Below are 16,174 nucleotides of genomic sequence, written 5' to 3' on the forward strand. Positions count from 1 at the left end.
CACCTGCACAGTTTCACTAGTAATCAAGAACAGCTCAAATACCCATCACAGCCACACTGGCATTGTCTAGTCTTCCTTAGGATTACACAGACCTCACTGCTGTTCCACAGTAACCAAAAAAAAAGTGGTTATATTCTACATAGGGTGGGTAGACAAACACTTCTCCATTTGTCTCTGTAACCCATTTTAATACTTTTGGTTGTGGAATAAATTAATCCTGGGAGTCAAATATGCTTGCAAATAGGATGGCTCCACTGTGGTGGCTGTACATGGTAACAAAACGTTTAGTTTTTTCATGATGCTGCCTCCATGTAATGCATCAGTATGAAGTCTAGTACAGTCTTATCTGCTAGCGAACCACAAAAACATACATAACGCACCTTTAATGTATCCTCTATTTGCTTAAAGGGATACTTCACCCAAAAATGAAATTCACTCATCGTTTACTAATGTCGTCCCAGATGTTTATGATTTTCTTTCTTCTGCTGATTAATTAGAGACGTTTAGAATAATATTTCAGCTCTGTAGGACCTCACAATGGAAGTGAACAAAAGTTTGAAGCTCCACAAAGGCAGTAAAAGTAATCCAGATGACTCCAGTGGTTGCGATATGATGTGTGGGTGAGAAACGGATCAAAATTTACTATTATTTTACTTTAAATTCTCCTCCCTGCCCAGTAGGTGGCGATATGCCCAAAGATTGAGAATCGGCAGAATGTGAATGTGAAAGTGGAGATTTGTAGCAAAAATGGACTTCAATATTGATCTGTTTCTTACCCACACCAATCATATCACATCTGAAGACATAGATTTAAACACTGAAGTCTTGTGGATTACTTTTTTGCTACCTTTATGTGCTTTTTGGACCTTTCAAGTTTAGGAAACCATTTACTTGCATTGTATGGACCAACAGAGCTGAAATATTCTGCTAAAAATGTAATTTGTGTTCAGCAGAAGAAAGTAAGTCAAACACATCTGTGATGGCATGAGGGAATGAGAACATTTTCATTTTTGTGTGCACTATCCCTTTAAGGTAATGCAAATATGTAAAACAAATTTAAGTACTTGTCAATTTATCTGTATAGTTGATTTGTTTTTTTTGTTTTTTTGCAGAGTCAAATCACTTTGATGGATGCTCCTGTGTTCAAAGTGATACAGCCTGAGGTGAGACAGATATCTATGGCAACTTGATAAACATCCTCTGTTTAGATCTTGAAGGTTTATCAGGAGAATACAGGGTTCTCACAGACATGGGGAAACATGGAAACATCAAGGAATTTTAATAGCCTGTTTTCTTAAGTTAATTTTCAAGTTAATTTAATCTTAAATGTCTTCAAAAAGTCTTTCAAATATTTTTATGGTGAATTAACTTTTTCCCAGTTATGCTCTGTTGTAAAATATTTCATATTTCATATTGCTCTTTTGTAGAAATTGTATAGAGAAAAAATTGCTCGCAAACCATAGTGGTGTCCGATTTATGATCAAATCATCCTTTTGAGCTGGTCTATGGTTCACAATGTATCCCAATTTCTTGTACAAATGACTCGAAAGGTCTAAAAGGGACGAGAAATGTAAATGTTTCCTTATAAAAATAACCAGAAAGGTCATGGAAATGTATTCTTTATAAAGTGTTGGAATCCTGAGGTAGCACTTGTACAGAGTTTCATTAGGATATTCAGACTGAATCCACACATGCAGATCTGAAGAGCCCTACAGCTGTGTACTGATCTCATATGCACTTTAGTGCATGAGATTAGTGTAACGTGGCAGCCCTCACTATAGCAGTGCATAAATGACACACATGCCTACACACACACAATTCCAATAGACCACAGAACCCACAGCATCTAGCTCCATATTCTTCCATTACATTAGCCAGAGCTTTTCCTGTGCTCAGATTTTCAGGGGTCTCAGAGCTTTCCTTAATTCACAATTTATGTGAAGATGAAAATGGAAAGGCACTCCTAAATTGATATGATGTAAATTTGAAACAGAATCGAGTTAGATCTGTGAGAAAAGTGAAAGTGCTGGGTTTTCACCGATAATGAAAACAGGTTTGCCAAGGCATTTTACAGCTTATAGCAGATTCTGCCATTTACAAAGTGATAAAGGTTTCACAAACATTTACAGTTAAGGTGTTTAACAAATGCTCCTTTTGATAATGTCTTACATAGGTGTTTAATTGTTATGTGTAAGACTGCCACACAGTGGCCCCTAAAGGTATTTGGACACTTCAAAAAGTTTGAATGTCTTAAACTGGCTCTAATCTAGCAGACTCCAAAAACAAAACAAACAAAAAGACTTTTGCTGAGATCTCACTCTCTTCAGAGTTATAGTTGATAAATAAGGTTATATAAAATGCACTTAATGCACTAAAACGGTAAAATGTCTGTCAAGGTTATTTAAAGCCATCATTAGTTGCTTTTGCATTTGTGACAGGTCTCTAGCTTTCTTCTTGAGGAGGCGAGGGCAGGGTAAATGTTCAACAGAAGTCTTTATTTTGCACACTTTTCAATATACACAAACAGGTTGCTTTTCAGCTCAACGTAAGCACATGCAGTCAGCTTTGAGTCTCTTGCTCCTCTCCGGAGGTTTGGACTTGTTTAACCCCCTTAAGCTCTCACTGCAACACAAAACAGCTGTTAGAGGTGATTTCCCACAGGTGTCAATCCTTACCGCTCTCCACAGACACAGACGTTGCTCGGCCACGCCCACATCACCACAGCATTATTTCTGCAGAATGCTAGAATCATTATGGATTTTAATTAGTGTTTGTGATTATATGCAGCGGAGTGTGATAAAAAGATCAGCTCCTATCAGCTTGTCATCTTGTCAGTTCTTCTCAGTGACAGAATAATTTTTTCAAACAAAACATACAGTGTGAACAAAACATTTTCAGCGCTTGAAGCCATTAACTCAGCAGGGAGTCCTGACAGTTAAGTGATTAACAACTCCCGCTGAGAGGTGCTAAAGTGTGCTCCGTATCCCTCTGCCTGGCCAGTGATTGTTAATGAAGCTAACACATGAAAATAATTGGAAAAATCAGCTTGTGTAGAGCCAGCTTTAGTAAAGTGGCTTTAACAAAATATTAAAGCAAGTGGCATTTTTTTTAAGACATAGCACAAAAACACAATTTAAGCAAATCATTTCACTAAAAGTTAAAATTACGCTGAACAAAAATAGAAACACAACAATGCAACAATTTCAAATATTTTACTGAGTTACAGTTCATTTAAGGAAATCAGTCAATTGAAATAAATGAATTAGGCCATAATCTATGGATTTCATATGACTGGTAATACAGATATGCATCTGTACCACATTTGCCTCATGCAGCGCGACACATCGCCTTCTCCTAGAGTTGATCAGGCTGTTGATTGTGGCCTGTGGAACATTTTCTCACTCCTCTTCAATGGCTGTGCGAAGTTGCTGGATATTGCGCGCTGTCGTACACATTGATCCAGAGCATCCCAAACATGCTCAATGGGTGACATGTCTGGTGAGTATGCAGGCCAAGGAAGAACTGGGACATTTTCAACTTCCTGGAATTGTGTACAGATCCTTGCGATATGGGGTTGTGCATTATCATCCTGAAATATGAGGTGATGGCGGCAGATGAATTGCACGACAGTGGGCCTCAGGTTCTCATCACAGTATCTTTGTGCATTCAAATTGCCATCGATAAAATGCAATTCTGTTCGTTGTTTGTAGATTATACCTGCCCATACCATAACCCCACTGCCACCATGGGGCACTCTGTTCACAATGTTGTCATCAGCAAACCGCTCGCCCACATGATGCCACGCATTTGTCTGCCATATGCCCGGTACAGTTGAAACTGGGATTCATCCATGAAGAGCACACTTCTCCAGCGTGCCAGTGGCCATTGAAGGGGAGCATTTGCCCACTGAATTCGGTTACAACTATATAACGACGTTGGAGGTGGCTTACGGTAGAGAAATTAACATTCAATTCTCTGGCAATAGCTCTGGTGGGCATCCCTGCAGTCAGCATGACAATTGCACGCTCCCTCAAAACCTGAGACACCTGTGGCGTTGTGTGACAAAACTGCAAATTTTTTAGTGGCCTTTTATTGTCACCTGTGTAATGATCATGCTATTTAATCATCTTCTTGACATGCCACAACTGTCAGAAGGATGCATTATCTTGGCAAAGGAGAAATGTTCACTAAGAGGGATGTATACAAATTTTTGCACAAATTTGAGGGAAATAAGCTTTTTGTGCATATGGAAAATTTCTGGGATCTTTTGTTTCAGCTCGTGAAACATGGGACCAACACTTAACATGTTGTGTTTATATTTTTCTTCGGTGTATAAGGCAATACATATGTTGTTAAAAATTTTGAAAGTTTTGAGAAACTTTTGGACACCAAATTACTAGAATATGTCCACAGTTTATGTGATGTGGTTACTCTGCTACTGTAGGGCACTTGTGTAAACTTGAAAGAAACTTACTTTATACATCCACTAAAAATAACCTTGTCAGCTGGTTGAAATATATTGCAAAAATGACTCAGAAAAGTGACTTTAAAGCATTTTTACAGTAAGCATGACTGAAGTATCCAAATTCTTTTGAGGCCTCTGTACGTGCAATTCTGAAAGTTATCTGCAAGGTGCAGTAACATATATAGCACTACCATACAACATGGAACCAAATCCATGAATATTAATTCATCCACAAGATTTATCCAAGAGGTTTAATCAGATATGAGGTGATCTCGTAGTGTCCCAGTTTTATCCTGGCTTGTTCTCCCCACACCGTCTATATGGTAATGGCGTAATACATCAACAGAGAATTACTTGGCAAAATGTTCGGCAATTGGTTCAACAGAGTTACTTTTCAAAATTGTTCAAAGTCTGGACTAGTCTGTTTCCATTCACAGTGACCTTGGAATGTATCTCTGTCCTTTTTCAGAGACATGAACAAATGGATGTTAACATTTAGCAAGAGTGAGTCATGGTTGATTAAACTTTATCCAGAGTACATTAGTGTGAGTGATTGGACTGACTTGAAAGTAAAATGAAGTGCAATTGATTGACTTACAGTGCATATTTGCAAATAATATGTCATCATTTTATTTTTTTTAATTATCATAATTTTGGAACCATTTTTACAGACTGCTATGACATTCCAAAAGTGGATCTGTTTTTAAAAAAGCAGGGACATGTTTTCTTGCAGATTTGTTTTTTTCCAAGTAGCAGCATTAATATTAAACATTGTTTGAGGTCGCATAATTGTTTCAGATGAACTCAGCCACTGGTCTGGTTTATTAAGGATTTGGTTTTTTTAGTTCAATATTGGAGTTTTACTTTACCAAGTGGACAGCTACAGAATGATGGTTTATGACAAGGAAAGCTATCTGTTAGCATTTCCATTCATCTGAATGTCAGATGAATGGCTGGCACAGGTTCTTCCAAGAAGTACGCAATTTTAAATCTGCAATCTTTTCTAATGGCCGCTCAGTTCTGAATACAGGTTTTTTTTAGCCAATCACGAGAAGTCAACACGTTGATACCAAATATTCCAGTTCTGACTTCTACCATATTCTGTTGAGATACTGACCAGCGCCATCTCCAATCTTTTGTGTTTAACTTCTCCTGTGGCATGACTGATGCGTGATGCGTCTGCAGTGTCAGCAGCTTCATAAACTTGGGTTTACATCCTGCATTGAAACCAGGAACATGTTCTCATAATCAATGACAAGCACAATTCAGTGGCTCCACTTTCTCTTTAACCCTCTGGGGTCTGAGGGTATTTTGGCCCCTGGATAGGTTTTGACATGCCTTGACATTTGTGCTTTTTTCAGTTGATTAAAAACATATTAATGGCTAATGTGTGATAACACTGTATTCAGGACAAATGTGGCTACAATAATATGTGAGCAACATGCATGTACAGGTTGGTATTTTTGAGAAAATAATGTTTATGCGTGGTTTTTGAAAAAACAAAAATTTTAAGTCACTGAAATAAGGCCATGTAACACATACTAAACATTTGTCCACAATCCTTTTGAGAACTGGATCTTGTAGCCTAGATTCTTTGCTACAAAATGATGTGAAAATTATCCTGATCACTCATTCATACATAACAATATAGTAATTTAACTTTTGTAAGACACTTTTAGTGTTGATGGGTAATATGCGAGGAGGCGTGAACTATCTTGAATATTGATGTGTTTCACACCTGAGGATACAAAGACCCCTCCTCTGGGCCTATCAATGAGGGATAGAGAATTAATTTGAGGAGACTTAATGATCAAAATCAAGTTTTAAGTTAAAAGAAATAAACTGACTATATATTTTGTTTACATAAAGACTTTACTTAATTTTAGACCTACACTACCGTTAAAAGAAATCTCTGCTGCTCACCAAGACTGGATTTATTTGATCCAAAATACAGAAACAAAATTGATATTCTGAACTCTTTTTACAGTATAAAAGAACAGTTTTCAATTTAAATATATTGTAAAATGCAATTTGTGATCAAAGCTGAATTTTCAGCACCTTCAGAAATCATAATATTCTGATTTTCTAATATGGTCATATTTAAAGTGTATTTTACTAATTTACACCTGAACACATATTTGCAAGCACAAGTTTTGTTGATGATAATGAGGCAGCATAAACACTTGATAAAATATATTCTAAACATTCATATTATTTTTATATAAAATTACATATCATATTTATATTATACAGCATACAATTTAAATACCTGCTTCAAACGTTCATCGGAGTCCCGCTGTTCTTCTGAGGAAAATGTTAACTCTTCCATAATATCCTGGAGCTTTCTCGTCTGTGTATCGTTGCAAACGTGCAGAAAAATTAATGACAGGTGTTTAAATCAAACCTCACAGTTGCCTGTGTATCGTTAAAAACATGCAGAAAAGTTGAGTTGTGTTGTGTTTACAACCTCACAGTCGGGGGCGTGTACATTTGCGTTGATCGTCTCAGCACATTAGCGTCATGAATGGTGCGCTCTGCTGGTGGGTGTGATCACATTACAGATAATTATATAGCCTAGTAAAAACTGTACATCACTTTGTTTCAAACAGATTGCATTGCAGGAGAATATTTGTTTTAAATTTGAATTGTTTTATTTAAAAGTAGACATTTTAAGCTTTCTTTAGACATATATTTCATGTTTGTGTGATAAGTATTCGTGGAGTTTCAGTTCATTTTTGTGACGTGTTTCAGAAATATGCTTGCAAACCCAGAGACTGCTGACAGCTCACCCTTTTTATTTTCTTTATTTTACAAAAGCACAAGATTTTGTTGTTATTGTGAGTGTACACAAATAAAAGTAGACCCTTTATAGTCTCTAATGATGACTTACACTTATCTGTATACCCAAAAATGACAGTATTTTAAGTTGTTTCTGCTGTTATGACGAAAATATCCAGCAGGACGCGCCGACCCCAGAGGGTTAAGATAAAACTTTTACTTCACTGAGGGTTAGGTTTTGGGTAGATGTTTGGATTTGGGGGTAAAGTTAATAAAATATGTAATTATCTTTACTGTATATCATTCAAAACAAAAACAACTTGCATTATAACTCACTTTTAGCACCCCTCTGTGGAAATATTACCTGAAAACTGGAGCTCACACATGCCAATACGTTAAAAACACTACTGCTTTGGTCACTGGGGGCAGTAGTACGAATTTCGGTGTGAACAGATTAGCTGAAGAACTTCTGATCTTCAGTCACCAAATTCACAGTGACCACATTTACATGCACATAAATAACCTTTTTGCAGCATGGGATTCTGAGTTTGTCACAGAAGCATAGAATATTCAAAATACCTTGCCCTTCCAATTTCCCAGTACCGGAAGTGTTTAAAATGAGTCATGGATGGAATGGGAGAAGGCTTGAATGGACTGACTAGTTTGTATTCTTTTTTTGAGGTCAGAAAACATGACCACATCGCTGCACCAAAACGGTGTGCTCTGATGGTAACTGCTTTACACTTTATTTTGTGATTGTTTGAATGTTTGTAACATATAAAAAATAAAGATATTGTGATATCAGCTGGTTCATTATGACAACCACTTCTGTCCCTCTTTTACTTGTAAACATGATTGTACGTGTCTGAGCCCATCCTTGTATAATCATACCTGTTTGATTGCACATGCGAAAGGGTTGATAAAATGGTTTATTCCAGGGTTTTTCAGAAACCGACATTCAGAAAGTAATGTAAATGAGAACACTGATTTCCTTACACCTCTTAAAGGATTAAGAGAAAGCGTCTTAACACACCCAGTTTTCTCCCGGAGAATGTGGATTTCATGTGGCCATGTAAACACAAAGCCAGTGTTCTAATAGGTTTTTGAGGTGTGTGCATCTGCGTGAACAGACTGGATAAAAAACATCATAGGATGGAGCCCAACAACAAGTCAACACAGCAGAAAGAATTCAAGTACTGTGGAGTTCAGTGAGAAAAATTCATACACTATAAAATATACCCATTTATACACACTGTTGTAAAATATCAACTGTCCCTCACATTCGCATATATGCTCTCGTACATCGAGGGAATCCTGGAGTTTTACGTAAGAGAGAAACCCCACTATTGCGTTGCAATTTCACTGCAGATCGTGGTGAAAATTCAAGGAAATAAACACGGCAAGAACTGTGGAATATCTGGAAATAAAGCGAAGCAATAGAGAATAAAATAGCAGTTTTCCTCAGATGCTATGTTTGTTATTTACACGAGTTGTGGGGAAATTAGGTTGCTGTGGAGAAAGCTGTTTACTCCGCATGTGTATGGGAGTAAAGAGAATTTCTCTTATACAGTGCATGTAAACCAGAATGCTGCTTTCTCCCAATTACCCACTTTCAGATGTCCATGTGAACGTAGTCAATGAGATCAGTATTAAATACTATGTGACTATTTACACTGGAGACACAGGACAATGACATCTGTTGCTGAAAATAGCCTTTACGTTGCAACTGAGCTGTAACATGAAAGATTACTTCCATTTCACACATTTAAGAGCCCTCCATAAAGCATTGGTCTCTGGTAAAGCATCTGCTATAATATAATTTTTTATTTCACCATCAATGTAGAAAGATGCTTTTTGGGCCAATTTGGTGTATTTACAGTATTTACCAGTGGGGGCTCATGGAAATACAATAATTGTATTGCCATTGGTTTGTGGGCTATTGCATGCTACAATGGTAGAAGCATTATATGAATGTGAACATGATGTGAGCAAGCACTGAACGTACCTGATTTCCAGTTCGTTTGCTGCTTCTCGAAGAAGCTGCACTATTCTGTTGGAAGCCATGTCCTACCTCTTTCACCCTTTCATCCTCAGAAGCACTTGTTGTTTCAACATGGAAACTTGTAAACATGACTGTATTCAGATAGACTGATAAAAAGTCCTGTGTGCTTTTTCTCACGTTCCATCAAACCAGCCAAATAAGATTAGTACTTACTAACTTGAGAAAGCGTTATCCAGTTTTGTGTGCTATATGTATCAGACGAATAGTGCACAAACTCTTTGTGGAGACTAAGCCAAACCCTGACTCCCTGGTTTACTATCACAAGTCACAAGTTTTTTGAGTTTGCCCTCTGTGGTGAGATGGTTAATTTTGACCCCTGTTATTGCTTGTGTCCCTGCTGCATCTTAAAATACATCTAAACAAAAGGATGCATTCTTCAAACTGCACAAAGCTATGAAGTTAGGGCCTTGTGCAGGCGTTGTCTGTTCCAAAGCATTAATCAGGGTCTGAATTGGTTGTAGGAAACAGTAAGGACGTTTTTCAATCTTTCCTTCCCTCCGAGACTCATCAGTCATGGGTGAAAATGGGTTTTCTCTTTAGCTCCAGTGCTGTCATGTTTATCTGCTTGTACTCCAAGTGTTGCCAATGGTTTTATTGCTAAAAATCTCAGTTTTTGACTCAAAGTGGTTTTAATAGGTGTTCAGGGAGATTGTCTGATTTGTGGAGTACGAAAACTTGTTTTATGTGAGTAGAACATGATGGATTCGTTCCCCCTTGTTGCTTTAGACATGCATGTTTGCATTGCTTTCTAAACACATAAATTATTTGGTTATTGTTTTTTTGTAAAAAGTGTTTTTTTTTTATAAGTTCCCAAACATCTAGCATCCAATCTTTTAAAAAGATATCTCAAGAACACTACAGAGTGTGAAGCACACTGAATTAATTTGCTTAGAAGATCCCAATGGAAAAGAGCTAATTTAAAAAATGCTGAGTTTGACCTGCCCAGCCACTAATTCGGGACTCATTCATAGGTCTCAGTCTTTCCAACCCCAACATTTTTGACAATTAAATGGTCTTGTTATTGTTGAGCCTTTTGCCTGTACGCTTCATTGGTCTGTGGAAACACAAGTATAAGTACACTGCAGTTACATTTTTGTGTTTGACCATATGCATGTATGTTCATTCATCAATATTTCAACTGCATGCTTCAAAGGTTTTTGTGGATTCTAAAAAGAGTTGTTCTTGGAGTTGACAGGCAACTGGATTAATAGATATCAGATATACAATGGTTCTAGAACATCCACACAATTATTAGTGCTGTCTGAGTTAGCAGTGTCCCTTTGCATAATTTAGTGTACTTTAAAATATTCTTGGGTTGAAACCAAAACATTTCACTAAACTCTGATTCAGATTAAAATGTTTTTTGTTTTGTTTTGTTTTTGGCTTTACATTGACACTTTCATCCTTTTTTTTTACAAAGATGGATTTTATACTCAATTCCAGCTCCTCTCCTCTATTGATATTGTTACATTATAAATTAAACATATATATTAGTTTTTTGTAATTGCATGACAAAAGAATCATTAGGGCCTATAGTAAGGGGATGAATTCAATATAATTGTTATACTAAGTTGTTATGTATTAGATAGGAATGTGCACAAGTAATTGATTTAATCAAGTAATCGTTCAGCTTTAAAAATGTAACTAGTAAAATCTACTCTAATATTGCAATTTGATTAACCTTTGTCTGCTGTGGACAACAATGAAACTGATTCTCTCACCTTAATCTTGATGCTACAATTCAACACATTGGTTGGTGCTGTGGATGCATGACATTGAAGGAATAGCTCACCTAAAAAGATTTAAATGACTTAATTTGATTATATTGCTTCAGAAGTGTTGGAGTTTCTATGTGTAAGTGCAAATGTTTTTATTTTTTCATAATTTTTAAATCTAGATTTATTTATTTTTATGCATAGTGCTCATAAGAAAAAACATGTTCAAATGTTGAAGGTTGAACTGTAAATCTGAAGTAATCATTTACTTGTTTTTTGTTATGTGAAAGATTACTCGACTAAAAAATTATTCTAAATGCCATCCCTAGGATCGATGTGTAATCTAAGAACCAAAAAGACCTCTTACTTTGTTAAATGTGGGTGCACTGTAACACTGACACTTAAATCCAAAAATATGTGTGGCTTAAAATGATGACTTTACAAACAGACCTAAAATATTTTGGTAAGGTACTGTACAGAGACTGAGCTGCTGTTTCACATGGAAACACCACTTCCCGAGTCCATGTGGAGACTGAAATGCCCTCAAATGTTTCCATCTGCCTTCTCAACTGACAGCAGTCTGCACCATACCTTGAAAGTATTAGTATTCATACTGGATCTCGTTTGAACCCAATGAGGCTTTAACCCATGAATAGACTACATCAACTTAACTAACTTTTCGACATAAAACTTAATTACATTCTCCATGGAGGTGATTTAGATCTGACAATGTTAAAATGTAATGCATTTATAAACGACACTATAAGAAAAGTGTCTAAGATGTTCTTAAGGGTCAATTTGACCATATACATATAAAGACTTACAAGAAAGCTGTAAAATGGTTGAACAGTTACATTTTTAATAGTAAAAAGTTTATTTATGCACAGATGAGCCAAACCATTATTACTACCTGCCTAATATGCTGTCCTCCCTTTGCTGGAAAAACAGTGCCAACACGCCGAGGCATGGACTCTGCAAGACCCCTGAATTAGTCCAGTAGTATCATTTTAAATTGTGTAAAAAATAAATAAATAGTTAAATAATAATTGTATTTAGAGCCCCAGTGAGCAAGCCGTTTGCGACTGTGTTAAGGAACACAGAACAAGACTAGATGAACTGACAGTACAGCATATGCATACATTAGAGCTTCTATTACATTTTGACAGAACTGTTGAAAGGCTAAAATGTCTGTTTGATTATTTAGGAGCTGGCGAGCTGTGGATGGAACAAAAAGGAGAAGCACAGCCTTGCACCCAACGTTGTGGCCTTCACACGGAGATTCAATCAGGTAATATTTAAATGTAATTTATTGCAAACTTTATAACACTGCAGTGTACAAATGCACCATAAATACACACTTAATTTAGTCTAAATGTCAATTTAAGATATTAATTGTAATTTCAGTCAACAATAGTTTTCTGATATAATGGGCATTTCACCAAGTTTTTAATTTCGCCTAATTTTAAAAGACAATTTCATGGCAGTTAAGCACCATACAAAGATAAATATAGGATTATCAAGTTCACCATTATTTTTTGTCAAGTTGATCAGAGGACAGTTGAAACTGCAAGTGTGCTGATTTAGTAGTTCTTTTCCAGGCAGGCTGCAGGCACAATTGTATTTGCAACATTCAAAGATCACCCCTTTCCAGGGTTCGAAACCCGGGCCATTACCACCACCAGAAATAAATCAAATAATAGAGGTTAATGAATCTCATTGAACTGAAAGAGGAAAAAGAACACTGAATTGTGGCACTCTATGTTCTAGGCATAAGAACAGCTAATAATGCACTGCTGATTTACCATGGGTTGTGTTCATATGATTTTCTAGAAACCTTAATATAGCCATAAAAGTTGTTAGGCTCTAAATTTAGATTAGAGTCCATAAGTTTAATAGGAGTCCATTTGTACAAGCTTGCTAATGGAAGAGACCTCTTTTGACAGTTTTGAATCACATTAAATTTCCTTGCCACATGCTCCCTTCATTGGAAATGGTGGTTACATAGTGCAAACAGTTTTTATCCAGCAGCTGCATTATATCCTTTAGATAACTGAATATTAGATAACTGAGTGGTAAAATTGCGTTTGTGTGTGTGTGTGTGTGCTTGTTAGTTATTGTGTAGTATTGCTATAATTCTTTCTCAACTAATGACTCAATTTTCTCATCTAACTTCTTTACACATATTAATATGACCGGGACATTCATTCACACACACTTTACTGGAAATGCACAACACGTTCTTTATCCTCACTTCTAAAAATATGCGTAAAAATATCCACTGAAGAAGGGCAGTATACAGTCAGAATGAATATGATTTTTATTTACATGGAATTACATGTTGGCAAGGTTTAAATGTCTTGGAATGTTACTGAACTGTAGGCCATTTGAGGTCTGCAATTATATTTGCCATTTCAGTCTTTCATAAACGGCAAATGTTTTATATTTCCAGAAGGAAAAAAAGAAAGATTCAACTTTGCTGCTTTGCTGTCACATTATAAAATGGTTTCATTTGATAATTTACTGGTAGTTATTGTAATCTCCTAAACCCCGAGCGTGACTGCTGTGTGCTTTTTACATTTCCCTTTTTGATTTGTAACTTGTGGACCTAATACACATGCAAAAATAAAATAAAAAATAGTTTGCATAAAACTTGATGGCAACATATGTGGACAGTGGGACTAAGTTGTGAGATTTTTACCAAGCTATAGAAAGACCAATTTTCTTTAATCAAATTGATTATGTCTCCAGGAGTGTTGGTTATTCATGTTTTTGAGATGTTACATACATTACATCGTAAATTAGCGTTATGGCCAGCATCATCCAAGCACTGCCAACCATATTAACATAAAATGATACATTATAAATTCTGAATCCAAGTACTGATTGCCTTTGTCCCATATCTGCCAAACATGTTGAGTCATCCAAACATCATCTGTAGCCTGAAACTGAACTTTTGTTTAGATTTTAGGAGTTAATGCACTTAACCCCCTTGCTCCCTATTTGTTGATTGACTTAACCTCTGACTTAATGCATTTGAGTGAAAAAATGCTTGGAAATGAAAAATAACTATTTGTTTGCGCTGGATAAAAATGAAGAGGAAACTACTTTTATGGGCATATGGAGGTTTCTAGAAAATCACATGAACACAACCTATGGTAAATCAGCAGTGCATTACTAGTTGTTCTTATGCGTAGAACATTAAGTGCCACAATACAGTGTTCTATTTTAATAATTCCCATGTGGTGTTTTGCTTGGTCTGTTTATCCTAGGTTAAAACTAGCATTACATTTGATTATGGTTCAGTTTGATCCTGACCTCTTTAAATTTGCCTGAACATGGCTTGTTTCCAAACAGAGAGAGGTGTGTAGTATTTTGGAACATATTAATTTGTTGCTTGTGCCACCCTGTTGAACTTGATTCTTTCTTAGCAACTGTCTGAATGCTTCTCCAGTTCAAAGTGACCTCCATTCTTACCTGATAAAAATGTCTTTCACATTAAATTTAGGTTAATATTGTCACAAAACTGACTTGAGTACTAATACTAGTGTTGGGTAAATATATATTTGCTAAGAACTGTTAGAATTACTTAGGCTTTTCTTCCACACTAAAGATGCTTTAAATTATTTTTTCCCTCTATTGAATTCTGACACTAAATGTGCAGGAATAACTAATGTGGGATTGCTACTAGTGCATTGTGGCATTCTCAATTGTTAACATATCAACATTCTTCTCTCAGGTCAGTTTCTGGGCAGTGAGAGAGATATTGACAGCTCAAACACTGAAAATCCGAGCTGAAATATTGGGCCACTTCATCAAAATTGCAAAGGTGAGACATTCTTAGGTCTTTACTCTGTTTTTCAGCCATTGCTGCTTGTAGTTTAGGCTACTTTACTCATTAGTACTTTATGCTGTGTGTGTGTGTGTGTGTGTGTGTGTGTGTGTGTGTGTGTGTGTGTGTGTGTGTGTGTGTGTGTGTGTGTGTGTGTGTGTGTGTGTGTGTGTGTATGTTACCAACAATTTCTGTCAAACATTATTAATTGACATCTGAATTGTATTAGGTATCCTGGAGTAGCAATTGCACTTGGCATTGCCATTTCCTTAACTGGTGTTATTAGAAATTTGTCAGGAATTTACGATAATTTTCCATTAACAATGACCAATTTTTATGACCTCATAGCAGTCTTGATGTATTAATGCTTTCAGGTTTATGGCAAAATGAGAACAAATTGAAAGATTGCACAGAAGTGGTAAGAGTGCTTATGGCATAAAAGGAGGGATAGCTGCAAAAAAAAAAAAAAGAGGTTCATCAAAATGCAGCCCATCTCAGCCACTGTATTCAGGAAGGAAAAACAATGCTAAATGCAAATGCTAAAATGCTTACCATATAATTGTGCATAGTTAGGATAGAAAAATAAATAGGATTATAAACTTTTAAAAGGGAGGTGAAAATGCTTTCCTCACTTTCTTTGTTGAGATCAAAGGCTGTGTGTCAAATCAGGCTTAAACGTATTCTGGTGCAAATTAATCTGTGAGTTAGTAAAGTATGGCCAAATTAGGCAATATGACAGGTTACGTGTCATTAACAATCTCAAAAAACCATAAACAAAACTACATGTAGTTAACAAAAAATAAGAAACATACATAACACAGACAACATTATATATGGTGTCACTTGCAATGGGAATAGACATGGTTTGTGCTAAAACCTGTCCTATGTAAAATCTGGGCCCTGAAGCAAAACAAGTTGAGATTTAAATAAAATTAAAAAAAAGATGTTACCTATTCATTTTACAACCCCAATTCCAAAAAGGTTGGGACAGTATGCAAAATGACAATAAAACAAAAATGAGTAATTAGTAAAGTATTTACCCTGTGCTGTGTTGAAAGCACTACAACAACAGATTATTTGATGTTTTACTTTGTGAATTGAATAGATTTTTTGAAAATACATACTCATTTCAAATCAGATGATTACAACACGCCCCCAAAAAGTTGGGACAGTCAAGCGTTTACCAGTGTGTAACATCACCATTTCTTTTTATAACACTTATTAAGCATTTGGGCACTGAAGACATAAGTTGGTTAAGTTTTGCAAATGGAATTTTCCAACAGTCATATGCGCTTCATAATGTGCCACACATTCTCAATTGAAGA

At 36.1% G+C, this 16,174-nt stretch overlaps 1 protein-coding gene across 1 annotated transcript in view; it reads left to right on the plus strand.

Annotated features, from left to right (window-relative positions):
* Window positions 1-16,174, plus strand: part of ralgps1 (Ral GEF with PH domain and SH3 binding motif 1) — a 178,395-nt gene that overhangs the window by 21,902 nt on the left and 140,319 nt on the right. The window contains exons 5-7 of the mRNA XM_052093784.1: window positions 1,113-1,163; window positions 12,225-12,308; window positions 14,757-14,846. Of these exons, the coding sequence (XP_051949744.1) occupies window positions 1,113-1,163; window positions 12,225-12,308; window positions 14,757-14,846 (225 nt within the window). The remainder of the gene's footprint in view (window positions 1-1,112; window positions 1,164-12,224; window positions 12,309-14,756; window positions 14,847-16,174) is intronic.

The sequence above is a fragment of the Xyrauchen texanus genome, chromosome 27, assembly GCF_025860055.1.
Source record: "Xyrauchen texanus isolate HMW12.3.18 chromosome 27, RBS_HiC_50CHRs, whole genome shotgun sequence".
Taxonomy (NCBI): domain Eukaryota; kingdom Metazoa; phylum Chordata; class Actinopteri; order Cypriniformes; family Catostomidae; genus Xyrauchen; species Xyrauchen texanus.